This window comes from Pseudorca crassidens, chromosome 16 (assembly GCF_039906515.1).
Source record: "Pseudorca crassidens isolate mPseCra1 chromosome 16, mPseCra1.hap1, whole genome shotgun sequence".
Lineage (NCBI taxonomy): Eukaryota > Metazoa > Chordata > Mammalia > Artiodactyla > Delphinidae > Pseudorca > Pseudorca crassidens.
This window is the reverse complement of record NC_090311.1, coordinates 27446417-27462909: the sequence shown is the minus strand read 5'-3', so window position 1 is coordinate 27462909 and position 16493 is coordinate 27446417. Positions and strand designations below refer to the sequence as shown.

The 16493-nt window shown below is 53.5% G+C and overlaps 1 protein-coding gene across 3 annotated transcripts; it reads left to right on the top strand.

Annotated features, from left to right (window-relative positions):
• Window positions 1-2478: 2478 nt before the first annotated feature.
• SEMA4G (semaphorin 4G) lies at window positions 2479-16016 on the top strand. Of its 3 annotated transcripts, none has more exons than XM_067709680.1 (16): window positions 2479-2595; window positions 5555-6033; window positions 6128-6276; window positions 6543-6605; window positions 9313-9411; window positions 9533-9626; window positions 9773-9886; window positions 10076-10245; window positions 10329-10498; window positions 10764-10908; window positions 11037-11259; window positions 11662-11777; window positions 11919-12079; window positions 12279-12340; window positions 13725-14779; window positions 14905-16016. In XM_067709680.1, the coding sequence occupies exons 2-15, from the start codon at window positions 5910-5912 to the stop codon at window positions 14549-14551; spliced, it is 2517 nt and encodes an 838-aa protein (XP_067565781.1). In that variant the 5' UTR covers window positions 2479-2595; window positions 5555-5909; the 3' UTR covers window positions 14552-14779; window positions 14905-16016. The 3 variants fall into 3 exon arrangements, with proteins under 3 accessions (XP_067565781.1, XP_067565780.1, XP_067565779.1); XM_067709679.1 differs by having other exon boundaries at window positions 11919-12094; window positions 14909-16016; XM_067709678.1 differs by having other exon boundaries at window positions 11919-12094.
• The last annotated feature ends 477 nt before the right edge of the window (window positions 16017-16493 follow it).

The window sequence follows — 16493 nt, the reverse complement described above, 5'->3', positions numbered from 1 at the left end:
AGTTCACTTTTATATAACCCAATTATTTGCTGCATCCTTTGCAGTCAGGAATTTGGTAATCTCATTTTTAGATTACCTCATTTACTATGTCCATTCAACAACTGTTAAGTACCTACTGCATGCTAAGCACTCTTTTTAGGTAAACAACACAAACAGCTCTCATGAATCTTACTTTCTGAAATCCAGGTGAAAATATTTTCGGTTATTAGGCAAAGGGGACTGGAAAAGAATTCCCTTGGCCTGGCTCCCTTGTTCTAGAGCTCAGGGCAAAGAAAGGGGAAGCCATACAGTGCAGAGGCAGAGCTTAGGACCACTTCCAACTTGCCAGGCAGATACAGCTCTGGATATGCCACCTGAGAGGAGACATAGGTTGAGACCTCCTTAGAGGAGAAAGGCTTGCCTCGTAGAGTGTACACAAGTGGGATGACCACCAGGTCACTTTGGCCTTCTTGCCACCTCCTGAGGTATCTGAGGTTGGCACTGAGTTCTGTGAGAACATGAGGAGCTGTGTCCCTTAGCCCACTGGGCCCCTGCAGTTTAATTTCTCTCCTGTCTGGTACCATGGGGCTAGCAGTCTTCCTGCCTTCCCTCTACTGTCCCCCAACCCACTTTCCCACAAGGACTGCAGATTTATTTTTCATAGCCATGTCTCTCCTGGTCTTCCCAGCTTGGACTTCCTTACTCAATCCGTCAGCTCTTTTTGAGGATTTTTTTCTGCAGTCTTTTCTGCACTACTTGCTGACTTTTCCCTTCTGTTTCTTACTAGGAACCTTCTCATCTCATCAAATCAAACTCACTTTCCTCTTTCATGCCCCTTCCCTTCTGCCTACTCCCCCAACACTCATCTGTGCACAAACTTGCACACTTCTGCCTTTGCTTTGACAATTCCCCTTCAGGTTTACCCTGCTTCCCTCTTCTCAGGCTTTTCCAGTCCTGATTTCAAGGCAAGTTGCTTAACCCCTTAGAGCCTGTTTTCCAATCTATAAAATAGGGCTATTAATCCCTCAGGGTGGAATGAGGCTACGATGAAAGAAAGAAGTTGGACACTCTTTGTAAAAGTTTGTGTACATTTTATTTATCTTGGAATCTTAGTTCCCCAACCAGGGATGAAACCTATGCCCCCTGCAGTGGAAGTGCAGAGTCCTAACCACTGGACTGCCAGGGAATTCCCTGTGTATACTTTAATATAAACATCTCTCCCCAGCTATCTCCCCTTCCACATATACACACATCCTATTTACAGAGTGCTGGGGTGGTGGAAGTGTGACGTGGGCCCTGCTGTCTAGCGGTCTGCAGTCACACACAACCGCACAAACTACGAGACTGTATGTGATGAAGTGCCAAACTGAGCTTTGGGGAATTCTGAGAAGAGGGATGACATGTCTTTCCCAGGGTCCCTTCAGTTAAATAACGGCAGCTACTTTAATCCTGTTCCTTCTCAGGCCAGTGCTCATCTGCCTATTCCCCCACCGCCTGCTCCTCCAGAGCTCAGATTCTTAGGCACATGTGATATTCAGTTACCTATGACCCTGTGGCCCTCATCATTTTGGTCTTATTCTTGGGCCCGTATCAATACTGTCACGGATGAGAGAGGGAGGATCAGGCCAGATCATGGCTAGAGCTCAGGTTTGATTCAAACCCTAGAGGGGGTGCCAGATGGCATGGGAGGACTTCCCTAGCTGAGTTTAAGAGAGTTGGGGAATTGATTCTGAGGAGGCTTCCTAGGTTGTTGCTGGATACGATGATTAAGCCTAGGCAGAGCAGGATATTTGCCTAGGAGGAGCTCACTGTAAGATCTGGAGTAAGAATGATATTCAAGATGAGCTGGAAGGGAAGGCAGGTGTCTGAGTGACCCAGTCCCCGAGGAGGTGAACCCCAGTTACATCTAAGATTTGGTTGAGTGGACGGGTGCAAATGGTTGTGGCTTATTTAATCAGAAAAACAGCATTTTCTGTGTGCACTTCTGGTCAGGCTGTTACTTCATCCCTCCAAGCCTGACCCCCTTCACCTCCTCAGACCTCGGCTGGAGACCCTTGAGCTAGGAATCAAGACACTGTTCTGTGGTGAGAGCTGCCCCAACTCTTGGTCTCCACCTACTCTGGCCCTCTGCCCTAGGCAGAGAGCAGAAGGAGGTGGCAGAAGCACAAGAAGTGAGCTCCAGATTAGAGGACTGGCCAGAGGGCCTTCGGAGAGTTAAGCCCCGAGAAGAGACGTGTGCACATCCCCAGGAGCAGTCAAGTCCAAGGGGTTCTAGGGCTGAGGGGTGGGAAGGTAGGATCAGCCCTTCGAGGGCGCACGGGGTGGTGAAGCCACTACCAGGGGGCGTTACCGGGGCCGCGGCCCTAGGGGGCGGGGCACGCCAGACACCCGAGGGCTGTTTGTGAGCCCTGACCTATAGTGTAGGGTGGGAAGCGCCCTTCCCCGCAATTCACCCTGTTGGCCCCGCCTCCCAGGCTCCCGCCCCACCCCCCGGCTCCTCCTCCACCCCGCCCCTCCTCCGGCCGCGGCCCCTTCCTCCAGCCGCTGGTGCTGTGGTGCTGTGGGGCCGCGGAGCCGCGCACCAATGTCTCTATGGCCGGGGATCTGAGCGCAAAGGTGAGAGAGGCGTGGAGTGCGGGCGGCGGCGGTGCCCGGACCGGGGGGGCGGGGGCCAGGCCTTCCCACGTCTGTTAAACCCGCCAAGCTAGGCCAGGCCTTCCTCACCGCCAAGTCCCCTGGTCCCGAGTAAAGGCTCTAGAGGGGCGCGGGCCAGGCCTCGGGCCGCGCTGGGCGCAGACCCGCCACCGCAGAGTCGGGAACTGGCGTGGGGCGGGGGCCCGCGTGGCGAACAGTGTTCCCTGGGATCTGGGTCACGTCTCCCAGCATCTGGCTGCATCGAAGGAGAGCTTGTCCTCGAGCTGCAGCAGTAGAGACTGAGGTTAGACCTGAGGAGAGGAGAGAACCGCGGACTGTCCGGGATGGAGGAGGGAGGGGGTAGCGGGGGAGGGGCTCTCAGGCCTGGAGGGACCACCATCCTACTGGGCAGAGGGAGATACCACCTACACTAGGCAGGTGGACATCTGGGATGAAGGTCGAGAGCCTGCCCATCCTGCACTGATCCTGTTTGCAGGGTGACTCCCCTCCTCAGTTCCCTCCGCCCTAAGATCTAATAGAGGGAAGGTGATCAGAGTTCAGGGGGCTGGCCTTGGGAGAGGAACCCAAGCTGTGGAACCGGGGGTGGAGTGTGGGATGTGGACTGGAGACCTTGAAGCCTCGTTGCCACTGGGGGAGGGGGTTGGCAGCTCCGCCCCCCCCTTTAGCCCCATCCTCCCTCCCAACAAGTTAAATGGGGGCTGAGAGCTCCTGCCCAACTCCCATATCTAGAACTGCAGTATACATGGGAGTAGAGGAGGACTAAGTTACACATTCCATTGCATCTTTACTTTGCTAAAACTAGGGGCCTCCTCCTGCCTGGGTTAGGTAGCCCCTCCCTCCCTTACAGAGCAGCCTTGACCCATGCACCCATCCTATTTGAGCGTGCGAGGTCAGAAACTTCCCCCATCACTACACACACACACACACACACACACACACTCACAAACACATACTTGGATTCTGGCCTTAGAATTGGGACTTTCGGGAAAGGAGGCAAGGTTCTGCTCTGCATCTCACCCCCAGTGGACACTGGCAGCCTCCAAGCCTGCAGTGAAAACTGGACCCCTGTATGTACATATGCTTGTCTCTGCATAGATGTAACTGTGTGTTTGAGGACTGTGTGCGTACGCATGTAGTTGATCCTTTTGCAAACATGACGGTGCCTGACCCACTATATCTATGGGTTTGTGTGCATGTCCCTACATGTACATGTGTATGTGCAGGACCCTCCTGTGAATAGGTGTACAATCCTTCATAGGGACATGTGTGGGTTTATAACCCTCCTTGTTAACCCCATAGGCTGGGTGACTTGCTGAACAAATGGGCATGTAAATACAACTTTACATGTAAGTATGTATAAACATGTGGTAGGCCCTTTAGGTGAACATATGTGTGCACAAACCTCCCTGTGAATGTGTGTGTGCATGACTCTCCTGCAAGTACACGTGCTCACAGCCCTCTGATGAATATGTATGTATGTGTGTACCTATGTGCATGCACATCACCCTCCTCTGGACATATGTGACTCGTTTAAACCTGTGTAAGTGTGCCATGCACCACACTCTGACCCGGGGTGTGTTCCTCTTGCCCAATTCTAGAGGCTGATCCCTCCTAGCCATAGGGCTCCCCCACACCCCCGCTTCTGCACTAAGCAGACAGGAGGCCCAAAGGTAAACAGGTGTGCCTCCACAGTGAGAGGTGGGGCATGCGCTGTTTGCCTGGGGCCTCTTGCTGCCCCAGCCCCCACACCAGGGGCCCATGCCCCTTCTGTGAGCCCGGCACTCTCCTCAGTCTACTCATACTCCATTCTCTCTGGGTTCTGCCCACCACAGTGGTGACCTTTACCTCTTGAAAAAACCCTCCAAGTTCCTGTTCTCCCTCTGGACAGTTCCCAGTCCCTCCTCTCTCTTCGAGGCCACATAGTTAATATTTGACCTGGAAGGAAAGGGAGAGGCCAGTTGCCCCCCTGGCCTTGTCTGATGAGATTGGGTGGGTCAGGTTTTTCTCCACACCTAGCCCAGCCAAGCCTCAGGAACTTCAGAGATCAGGCCTATTACAGGGATCACATCAGACCTGCCACCTATCCCAACCCCACCCCCAGCTGGTTGGCGTGAGGGAGGGTCCTGGTGTGGGAATAGTCTCCAAGATGTGCCAGGAGAGGTAGCCGAGAGCTCAGGGATCCTATCGTTCACCTTTTACATGTTGCTTATGTCTCAATTAAGTGACCTTGCACACTAGAGACTCCTGTACAGGTATTACAACTGTACAGTGGCGGGGGGTGGAGAGCAGAGGGAGGCAGATACACCCCGAGGTGCCTGTGAGTGCCTGTTTGCAGGTAGGGGCACGTGTGGATGCTTAGCCAGAGGGTATAGTACAGACTCGCATGGGCAGGGCAGAGATGTGCACCCCCTTGTAGAGGAATGCCGAGGAGGAGAAGTATCTAATTAAAGACAAATTCCAAAGGGAGCTTTCAGGTCAGGGAAAAGAAAAAACAAAGGGAAAACAGAACAAAATAAACAAAGGCCCATTAAGCATCTCTGCCCAGGCCTTCCTGCATAAGGCACCCCCGCAGGCGGCAGGGGCAGCTGCTGCCTGAGTTGGGTCTCCCTGTTGGGAAAAGGCACTCTCCCTAGGAACCCGAGCTCCACCAAGATGGAGGCCTAGCCAAGCTTCTGACTCGGTCAGAGGAGGGCTATTACCTTGGGTTTGGGTTGAAGGGAGTCTAGGGTCTTGAAAGTGGACAAGTTCCACCCAACGTCCTGCATCAGAACACCGAGGGGGACAGAATGGCTGAATCCGTCCTCTTGTGGGAGTTTCGTAGATGCTGGGCCTCCTCCCTTTGGTACCACCTGAAGTCTGAGGGTAATGCTATCTACTTTCCACAGATGAAAGGGCTTTTTTTCCTGTTTTTTTCCTTCAGAAAACAGACCTCAGAGAACCAGGACCAGTCCTGCTGTTGGGGCAGGGTGACCCCATCAGTGACGTACAACCCCTCTGTGACCCCACAACTCCCTCTCACCATGGCATTTGTATTTGATGCCGACAGGCAGCATGTAATCCATTTCTCCTCTTGACCTCTTACCTGGGATTCCATGGCCACACAACCCTGTGATTCCATGTCTCCCCAATTCCAGGACCCCCCCTGGCCCCATGACTCCTGACCTTCTAAGTCACCTCCCTGGACCTTAACCCCTGTGACTCTTCTTCCCATCATCCCCTTAACTCTGGCCCTGGCTCCCCTTGGGGGTCTTGTTGGTCTGGGCCTCCCCAGGAAGATGTGGGGGAGGCTCTGGCCCCTCCTCCTGAGCTTCCTCACAGCAACTGCAGTCCCTGGACCTTCGCTGCGGAGACCATCCAGAGAACTAGATGCCACCCCGCGGATGACCATCCCCTACGAAGGTTAGACATCCCCAACCTCGAAAGGCAGCAGGAGCCAGGGCTGGGCGTGGGGAGGCAGCCCCAGAGCTGGGCTTATAGCTTCCCCTCTCCCCAGAGCTCTCCGGGACCCAGCACTTCAAGGGCCGAGCCCAGAACTACTCAACGCTGCTGTTGGAGGAGGCCTCAGCAAGGCTGCTGGTGGGAGCCCGAGGCGCCCTGTTCTCTCTCAATGCCCACAACATAGGAGACGGGACTCACAAAGAGGTCAGCCCCTGGAATTTGAACCACCAGAGGGTCTCCAGCTTCATCCAGCTCCTTGGGACCTCAACTTCCTGGAAACCCTGTCAGCCTTCCATAGCCTCCTGGTCAGACAGCACTGCCCTTCCTGGCCCAGGTCTCCCTTACCTCCAATACTCTTCCTGAAACTTACCCCCACGCTGGGGTCCTATCACCTTGTCCCACAGGTAGTGGGGAAAGGCAAAGGCATTGGGTTCAATGCATCAGCCAATTCCCTTTACTGCCCCCTCCAGATTCACTGGGAGGCCTCCCCAGAGATGCAAAGCAAATGTCATCAAAAAGGGAAAAACAACCAGGTATGTGGTTTGCCCTCTCCCCAGCTCCTTTCCTCTTGCTTTTCAGTGGGGGATGTCAGGGTTGGTGGGGACACAGATGGAGAGGTACGGATCAGCCAGTCTGTTGCAGCAACCACAATAAGCACTGTAAGTGCCACTGGAGTGGCAGGCCCTGGGAGCAGTATTTTTAATCCAAACATCTGGTGACCTACTAGCTTGGTCTGAGACAGCATCTTAATCTCCTCTGGGCTCCCCAATAATAATCATGATAACAATAAGTAATCTCTAGTAAGTGCTGACTTAGCTATTATCTCATTTAATTCTAAAATAACCCTATGAAATAGTATTATCCTCCATTTTACAGATGAGAAAAATGAGGCTTTGGTCAAGGAATAGCTCAAGTACCCAGTTTTCCGTGGAAGGTGTATTAGTGAAGTGTCAGCCCTTTCTGGCTAAAGAACAGGGTGTCTGCAGGGGTCCTGTGTCTGGCTATGTAACAGATCCATCTGGAGAGCTTTTTACACAGTGGGGTTTTTTTTTGTTTGGTTTGGTTTTTTTTTTTTTTGGTTTTTTTCCTTGGCCATGACCAGGGATCAAACCCACGCCCTCTGTAGTAGAAGCACAGTCTTAACCACTGGACCACCAGGGAGATCCCTGGAGAGCTTTTTAAAAATACACATTCCCAAGGCCCACTGGCCTGGGGATTCTGATTCAGTGGGTCTGTGGTGGTGCTGAGGCAGCTGCATTTAAAGAGGCGTCTCCAGGAGATTCCATCAAAGGCTGCCTCTTAGTATAACATGGGTAGAAAATGGGGCTGGTGAGGCAGATGGAGCCCAGTTTATGGAGGGCTGTAAACACCCAGCTCAGGGTTTGGATTTTATTCTAGGACAATGGGCACCCTCACCATAAGACACTTTAGAGAGTCTCAAACTTTAATGTGCAGTGAATCACCTGGGTGTATTACAAATGCAGATGCTAACACAGTAGGTCTGGGGAAGGGCCTGAGATTCTGCAATTCTAACAAGCTCCCAGATGAAGCTGACACTGCTGGTCCCGAACCACACTTTGCCTTTAGAACATTTCCCAAAGCATGTTCTGAGGAGCATTAATTTTCAAAAGAGATGTTTAATAGTTAGATGAGTTTGGGAAATGCTGTGTACTCAATCCCACAATGCACAGCAATACCCTTAAGGCTTTGAGGAGTCCTCAGTAAAGGTAGGTTTTACCTGTGGTTTCCTACTTATTTGACCACAGAATTCCCCCTCCCAGCTCCATTTTTTTAATGTAAACATCTTGGGGAAACACTATTATAAGAATATTTATTTGGTCCCAGGCACTAGGTGGCTTAAAATAGAGTGAGTCTGGAGGCACGAAAGGCAGTGAGGAGGCTAGGGGCATCATATGGGTCAGAGGAGGGAGGCCTGAGCAGGCTTGTGGAGAGGAGGGATGGATGCCAAAGTACTGCACCTGGTGAGGGAGTGGGATGAGACAAAGAGGCCTGCATGGACTCAAACCCTGGGTAATAGGCAGGAGGAGAAATCATTAACAAGGCAAAGAAGTCAAGAGGGTGGCAGCTTAGGGCATTTGATGGGCAGAGGAGGCCAGGGTAGCTGCAGTAGGGTGAATTAGGCCACAGGAAGGGGTAGGGCCCTATCATGTAGGGCCGGGAGCATATGGGACCCTATGTTCAGGACTCTGGTGAGTCACTGAAGGGTTTTTAAATACAGCAGTGACATGATCTGGTTTACATTTTTTAAATATGCCTTGGAAAGTGGGTTGCAAGACGGTGCTGACTGGTAGAATCTCTCTGGAAGGAAAATCCAGACAATGGTAACAGCAGTCTCCTTTGAAGGCAACGAGGATAAAAAGGAGACTGTTTACAACATATCCCTTTCTACCTTTTGAATTTTACACTGTGTGCATGTATTCCTCATTCACTGAATAAATAAATGGTTTCTGTAAAGAGTGGCAGAGAGCTGGGAGAGCTGCCAGGTGGTCGCATAGCTGCCCAGGGAAGAGGTGATGGTGGTAATTTGGACTAGGGTGGTGGTAGTGGAGGGGGAGTAGACCAAGTCATGAAACATGTAGGACAAAGACTTAATCACAGAGAGAGACTGAGTGTGAGGGTGAGGGAATGGGAAGCAGCAAAGATGACACCTGGTTTCTGGACTGAGTGATGGGATGGACTGATGAAGTGGGAAAGACTGGATGAACAGTTTTAAGAGGGAGGATGCAGGTGAGGGAGGGGAGGGGATGAGCTTGGTTTCTGACAGCATGAGTGTGATGTGTCTGTGGGATATCAGGTGGAGCAATGGCTAGAACCTGGGGGTAGATTTGGTAGTGCCACCCCGAAGCAGGTGTGGGAGCTCCATGACTGGGGGACAGTGCTGAGGAGATGTAAGAGAGAAGCATCTTAGGGTGGTGAGAGCCCTTGGAGCCCCCGAACTGGGGGGTGCAGGGGACTATAGAAGATGCAGGAGAAGCCAGCCAAGTGTGTCAGGCAATCTAAGAGATAGCCAAGGGAAAAGGGGTCATGCCCCTGGGAGACCAAAGGACAGTGAGTTCCAGGGAATAGTCTGTGTTCTGGGCAGTGAGAAAGCCCACCAGGCTCTTGGAAAGAACTATTTGTCCTGTGGGTGGGGGCAAGAGCCAGACCACAAAGCTGGCCTAATGGAAGCAGTCTCTAAGGAAGCCCAGGGCTCACAGCCCTCCCCCACCTATCCCACAGACCGAGTGCTTCAACCACGTGCGTTTCCTGCAGCGCCTCAATGCCACTCACCTCTATGCGTGCGGGACTCACGCCTTCCAGCCTCTCTGTGCAGCCATTGTGAGTATTCCTGTCCCTGCCCTGATTGCTGGTCCCTGACCCTGGACTGGTCTGATCTTCGGCAACAACCCTGGCCTATCCTCAGGATCAATGACCTCTGGCCCTTCCTTCATTCCCCCAGGATGCTGAGGCCTTCACCTTGCCAACCAGCTTTGAGGAGGGGAAGGAGAAGTGTCCTTATGACCCAGCCCGTGGCTTCACAGGCCTCATCATTGGTAAGCATGCCCTCCTCCCCACATCGGCCCCTCATCCACAAGCATGCTGTTTGCGGACACGGATCTCATTGCTAGGACTTGCCACCCATGTGTTATGTGTCTTGTTTTGTGTGACATGTCTTATGGCTGGCATGTCCCTGCCTCAGATGGAGGCCTCTACACAGCTACTCGGTATGAATTCAGGAGCATCCCTGACATCCGCCGGAGCCGCCACCCGCACTCCCTGAGGACTGAGGAGGCACCAATGCACTGGCTCAATGGTTAGGAGGACGAGGCACAGGATGATGGGGGGCAGGGGACTATTTCTTCATCTTTACTCCCTTGGGCAGTTGACCATCCCATCCCCATATCCCCAGGTGATCGTGTCTATTCCTGTGTGTTGTTGAGTGAGGGCGGTTGGGGGAGATCCCAGCCTAACTCAGAAGCCACCTGAACTGCCTGACCCACAGATGCTGAGTTTGTGTTCTCTGTCCTGGTGCGGGAGAGCAAGGCCAGTGCAGCGGGTGACGACGACAAGGTTTACTACTTCTTCACAGAGCGTGCTGCTGAGGAGGGCTCTGGAAGCTTTGCTCAGAGCCGCAGCAGCCACCGTGTGGCCCGTGTGGCCCGTGTGTGCAAGGTGAGGAGGACTGAGGGAAGGGCCAGGGTGTAGAGGCTGAACCTCTGATCCTGGCCCCTGACCCCATGCCCCTACCTCCCCAGGGAGACCTGGGAGGGAAGAAGATCCTGCAGAAGAAGTGGACCTCCTTCTTAAAGGCGCGTCTCATCTGCCACATTCCACAGTATGAGACACTACGTGGTGTCTGCAGTCTGGAAGCTGACACCTCGGCCCGCACGCACTTCTATGCGGCCTTCACGCTGACCACACAGTGGTCAGTGCAGGGACAGTGGGGAGGCAAGGAACGGGGACGGCATAGGGGCTGGAGCAGAGTTCAGTGAAGATGAGATAGGATCCACTGGGGGGAGGCTGGCTGCAGACAGAGAACTTCAGGCACGTCCAGTGGCCTGCTCACCCTCAGGAGAGGCCCTGTGGGCCTGGAGCAGGGATTGGTCAGGGTAACAGTGGGCTCCAGGCCATGCAAGTGGGCAGGCTCCATTCAGTGTGACTCAGCCCCCTCCCCTATGTCCCATCTCTAGGAAGACCCTGGAGGCCTCAGCCATCTGCCGCTATGACCTGGCCGAGGTGCAGGCTGTCTTCGCAGGCCCCTACATGGAATACCAGGATGGTGTCCGACGCTGGGGCCGCTACGAGGGAGGGGTGCCGGAGCCCCGGCCTGGCTCGGTGAGTGCCCAGGCCTGGGGTCAGTGCTGAGCAGACGGGACCCCTGAGAGGGGCAGGAGGTCTAGCCTTGTGGGGAGGACGGGCAGGTGGCAGAGTCCTGAGGTTCACCACCCCGTCCCCCACCACAGTGCATTACAGATTCATTGCGCAGCCGAGGCTACAACTCATCCCAGGACTTGCCATCTCTGGTCCTGGACTTTGTGAAGTTACACCCACTGATGGCTCGGCCCGTGGTACCCACACGCGGACGGCCCCTGCTGCTCAAGCGCAGTGTGCGCTACACACACCTCACGGGGACACCTGTCACCACGCCAGCTGGACCTACCTATGACTTGCTCTTTCTGGGCACAGGTGCTTCTGACCCCTGGCCTGAGCCCTTTGGTGACTGCTGGCCTGAGTCCTTGATCCCTGTTGACCTCTAGCCCCCTGGATGACCCCTGATCACAAAACCCTGATGACCACTGATGTTGATTCTTCAATAAACACTACTGGTCCCCAATGACCACTAGCTCTTGGTGATTGCTGACTCCTGTCACCAACCACAGTGACATTTGACCCTAGTCACTAATGCTTCTAAATCCAATACTTCTTGTCATGACTAGCTTGGAGTTCCCAATGTCCAGAGGGCCCACTGCTACTGGCCGAATCCTTGTCCCTGACCTCATGACTCCAAGCTGCTCCCATTAGGCTATTGCAGGGGGCTGAGAGTAGATTCCACTGTTGGAGTCTGACCTTCTGCCATTCCCATACCAGCTGATGGCTGGATCCACAAGGCAGTGGTCCTGGGCTCTGGGATGCACATTATTGAAGAGACACAGGTGTTCAAGGAACCCCAGTCTGTGGAGAACCTGGTCATCTCTCCGACACAGGTAGCCCCTGACTTGTGACCCTCAATATTCTGGCCTTGCCAGAATAAGTGGAGGGAGTGGGGAGGCTGGGCAGTGGCTGTGTGTGTGTGTCTGTAAGTGGGAGTGGGGTGTTGCCAACCAGCTGTCCTCTCTGGCTCCTAGCATAGCCTCTACGTGGGGGCCCCTAGTGGAGTCATCCAGCTATCACTGTCCAGCTGCTCCCGCTACCGCTCCTGCTACGACTGCATCCTGGCCCGGGACCCCTACTGTGGCTGGGACCCCGGCACCCATACCTGCGTGGTGACCACAACCGGAGCCAACAGGTCCCAGGGTAGCAGGTGGGAGGCCATAGAGGTGTGTGAGGGTCCCCTTTGCCCAGGGGATCGGGCCTGAGGGGTGGAGGAGGGCCTGCCAGCTGCAGGGAGTTGGGACCAGTTGTTGGTAACAGCTTTACTGACCCTTCCACTGGGGAAACTGAAGCCCAGTTCTCCTTGTTCATAAATCCCAATCTTCTATCTCCAGGACAGCACTGATACAAGACATAGAGAGAGGAAACCGAGGTTGTGAGGGCAACAGGGACACAGGTAAGTGACGTCACAGATGTGTGTGCATCTGGCTGCATAGCCTGTCCTCTTTACCATTTGATGCCACTTGTATGTGCATGTATGATTCTAAATGGCTGTGTCTGTGCTTTCAGCGAGAATGACCCAGCACAGAGTAAGTACTCGACAAATATTTGTTGCAAAAAAAAATTGTAAATAAGGAAACAGGTTCAAGATGTGAAGTTTTTTGTCACTTCCGGAGCTTACAGCCAAGTATATGCACAGGCAATCAAATGATCACACAACCAATTAATTACAATTATTTTCTTTGGTTTTTGTTACAAAAGGAATAATTACAACTATGACAAGGGCTTGCCCCAAGGAAGATCAGATGACCAAGCTGATAACTGAAGCAAGAGCAATAATCATAATAATAATCATAGCTAATATGTACTGAGTACTTACCATGCGCCAAGCACTGATCAAACACTTACATGAACAATTTCATTTATTCTCAGAGCATTCCTATGAGAAAGGTGCCATTATTACCATCTCCGTGAGGGGCAATCTCTGGGGCACAGAGAGAATAAGTAAACTACCCAAAGTTAAATCAGCTATTAAGCAGTAGAGTCTGAATTTGAACCTGACCCTAAGCAGGCTGCCTGGAGTTTGTGCTTTTGATCACTGTTATGCTCTCTCCCCCAAGTTAACCGGGCAAATAGAGGGCATGGGGAGGGGGATGACACCCAAGTAGAGGGAAGAGCAGGCAGAGCAAGCTTGGTGTTTGAACAACAAGAGAAGAGGCTGGGGAAATGGGTGGGACTGTGTTGAGGCAGCGGAGTGGCATGATCAGCATAGTGTTTTTAAAAGGTCACCCCACTGCTGCATGCAGAATGGATTAGATGGGGGCCAGCAGTTGGGGAAGGAGAGACGTGAACAGGTCTAAGATAGATTCTGGAAGCAGAATCTTAGTGAGGGTTAGATAGAAAGAAGAGGGGGAGAGACAGCCAAGGGAAACTCAGGTTTCTGGGAAATGGCTGGTAGCACCATACATGGTGATGACAATTCGAGAAAAACACCTGGTGTAGGCTGGGAGGGAGATTTTGGCCTTAGTTCCTGTGACATGTCCAAGAGATGCCCAGCATGTGGAAGATATTCAAATCTGATGCTCAGAAGAAGAGAACTCTTTGTTGGAGGTAGAGATGAGGAATCATTGGCAGATGTCAGGAATTGAAACCACTGAGAAGGGCCAACGTGAACCTTATGTGGGAGCATGAGCACAGAGAGCTTAGTCAGTTGTCACCGTAATTCCAGATTCTGTGCTTGGTGCTGGGGACCTAACAGTGGACCACCTGGCTTGCCATCTCCAATGCCTTCCCAGGACAGGCAGGCAATGACCACTTCTCCTGTCCCCCGCTCCCTCCAGGGCCACCACCACCACTGAAGACCCGTTCTGTGCTCCGGGGTGATGATGTCCTACTGCCCTGTGACCAGCCATCCAACCTGGCCCGGGCCTTGTGGATGGTCAATGGGAGCATGGGCCTGAGTGATGGGCAGGATGGCTACCGCGTGGGTGTGGATGGGCTGCTGGTAACAGACACACAGCCTGAGCACAGTGGCAACTACGGCTGCTATGCTGAAGAGAATGGCCTCCGCACCCTGCTGGCCTCCTACAGCCTCACAGTGCGGCCAGCCACTCCTGCCCCTGCTCCACAGGCCCCTGCAATGCCTGGGGCACAACTGGCGCCTGATATGCGGCTGCTCTATGTGTTAGCCATTGCTACACTTGGTGGCCTCTGCCTTATCCTGGCTTCCTCCCTCTTCTACGTTGCCTGTCTTCGGAGAGGTGGACGAGGACACCGACAGAAATACTCACTGGGTCGGGCCGGCCGGGCAGGGGGCTCTGCTGTGCAGCTGCAGACAGTGTCAGGCCAGTGTTCCGGAGAGGAAGATGGTGATGATGGGGAGGGGGCTGGGGGCCTGGAGGGTGGCTGCCTCCAGATCATCCCCGGGGAGGGGGCCCCAGCCCCGCCACCCCCGCCACCCCCACCACCACCGGCTGAGCTGACCAACGGGCTGGTGGCACTGCCCAGCCGGCTGCGCAGGATGAATGGCAATAGCTACGTGCTCCTGAGGCAGAGCAACAATGGAGTGCCGGCAGGGCCCTGCTCCTTCACAGAGGAGCTCAGCCGCATCCTGGAGAAGAGGAAGCACACACAGCTTGTGGAGCACCTGGATGAGAGCTCTGTCTGAGCCCAGCCTCCCAGGACAAATGCTCTTCCAAACCAGCCTGTCTGCCCCAGGCTGGGCCGCTGCCTCCCCAGCACAGACACCCTACCTTCATCCCTACAACTCCAGGCCCTTCTCCCAACTTTTTGATGTCCCTGTAGGGCTGGCCAGAGTCAGGCCCAGCCAAAGCCCCCTTCTCAGTCTCCATGGACCCATCTGTGAGCAGCCCAGGCCAACCGGTGCTCCTCAGAGGTAGGTGCTCCCTCAGGCTCTGCAGACCCAGAGCCAGCTCCTGTTCCCTTTTAACCTAAGCACTTGGGAGGAGAGGATGCCATCCTCCTGCCCCATTCATCTGCTCAAACCCTTCTTTCTCCCAGGCAGGGCTCTGCAGGTCCAGATGGCCTCAATGTCACCACCCTCTGCATGGCCCTATGTGCTGGATGGTCCTGAAAACAGACAAGACCTCTGCCAGCCACCAGAACCACCTGAGCCCTGTGTACATTCACGTGTGCACATGGAAGAATGTCTATCAGCTGGGCTGCAGGGCCCCCACGCCCACCTCCTGGTGCATTCTTGTTTCATCCCTTCTGGACTTTGGGTACCCTCCCAATTTGCCACATCCCATCCTACCTAGTCCTCTCCTGTAGTCCCAGCCCCGTGTGATGACCTCTTTGGCAAGAGCTTGGGAACAGGCCAGCCTGGGGAGGTAAGACTACTGCATCATTCACTCTTCTTCCTTAATGTGCAGCCCTTGTAAGTCAGCCTCCTTACCCCCTTAGTCACTCTCAAGAGTGACAGAGACAGTTCCAGGCATGGTGTTCCTCATGAACATGTGCTTACATTTCCACTCACGTGCACCTTCTGAGCCTCCCCTTGCTGCGCTGGACCTGTGTCTGTTGGGTTTGATCCATGAACATTTCAGAGGGAGAGCTCTCTCCCATTTAGCTGTCCTCAGACACTTCCTTAGGATGGGTGACCAACACTGCACTCAATGAGCCAGCCTCCCTTTTGTGGACCAAACATTTGCTACCCCTAGACCAGAGCAGGGGGAGAAGAGATCTGATGTCTCACCTGGCACATGAAGCCCGTTCTTGGAACTATGCAAAGGATAAGAGGCTGGGAGTTTGGATGCTTGGCTCCCACCCCTGTCCTACCTCACCGGGGCACTTTCAGGGTCCAGGGGCCTCTGAAGTCTCCAGGCCCGTATGGGACAATCAAAACCTGACTGAGCTCCCCCATTCCCCTTGGGTGAGGGTGACTGTTATTTTTGTAGCTGAGAACATGGAGTCCCACGGGATTTTTACTGCTCTTCACCCAGCCTCTCCCCCCTCTACCCCACAATGAATGTATTTATTGTAAACCGGCTACCATTCTTTAGGAATGCCCCCGCTCACGACCCAGGGAGGCGGGAGAGGCATGTGACAGGGTGGGGAGGCTGGGTTCAGTTCCTCCCCCCACTGTTGGTTAATAAATACCCTCCTTCCCCACAGCTATGAGTGGTCTGCTTGGTCTAGACTGGTCTTCTCCTGACCACCAGGGGACAGGCTTCTGAGCCTATGGTAAAGGTGCTGCAGGGTTGGCTTTGCTTCCCATAAAGCCATTTGCAGAGGAAACTGGGCTCCTCAGCTTCCATCCTGACTGTCCTGGGCAGGTACAGTCCTTTTTTAAAGGCTCTCACTATTTATTGATCATGGTGATAAGGGGATGACAAACAAAATTACGACAGTTCAAGAATTCATACAACAGTTTCTAGGTTTTTACCTCCTGGCTCTTTTTCTCACCATCTCCCCCCATCCCTCACCTCATTTTTAGCTAAGCCTAGAAGATGCTGCCTATTTATCAGCTGGCCTGAGAATCACTCTCTCCAAGGGTCAAGCCTAGATTAATCACGTGGCCTTTGATACTACACCATCCTGAAGAGTTATTATTCATTTTGCTTCTGGTTTTAAGATAAAAAAATGGCATT

What these genes read in the sequence shown, in the direction of transcription:
- SEMA4G (XM_067709679.1), top strand. Translation starts at nt 5,910, where the DNA reads ATGTGGGGGAGGCTCTGGCCCCTCCTCCTGAGCTTCCTCACAGCAACT. An exon ending in GATGACCATCCCCTACGAAG is followed by an intron (nt 6,034 to 6,127) that starts GTTAGACATCCC and finishes CCCTCTCCCCAG; the next exon opens with AGCTCTCCGGGACCCAGCAC. An exon ending in AGCCTCTCTGTGCAGCCATT is followed by an intron (nt 9,412 to 9,532) that starts GTGAGTATTCCT and finishes TCATTCCCCCAG; the next exon opens with GATGCTGAGGCCTTCACCTT.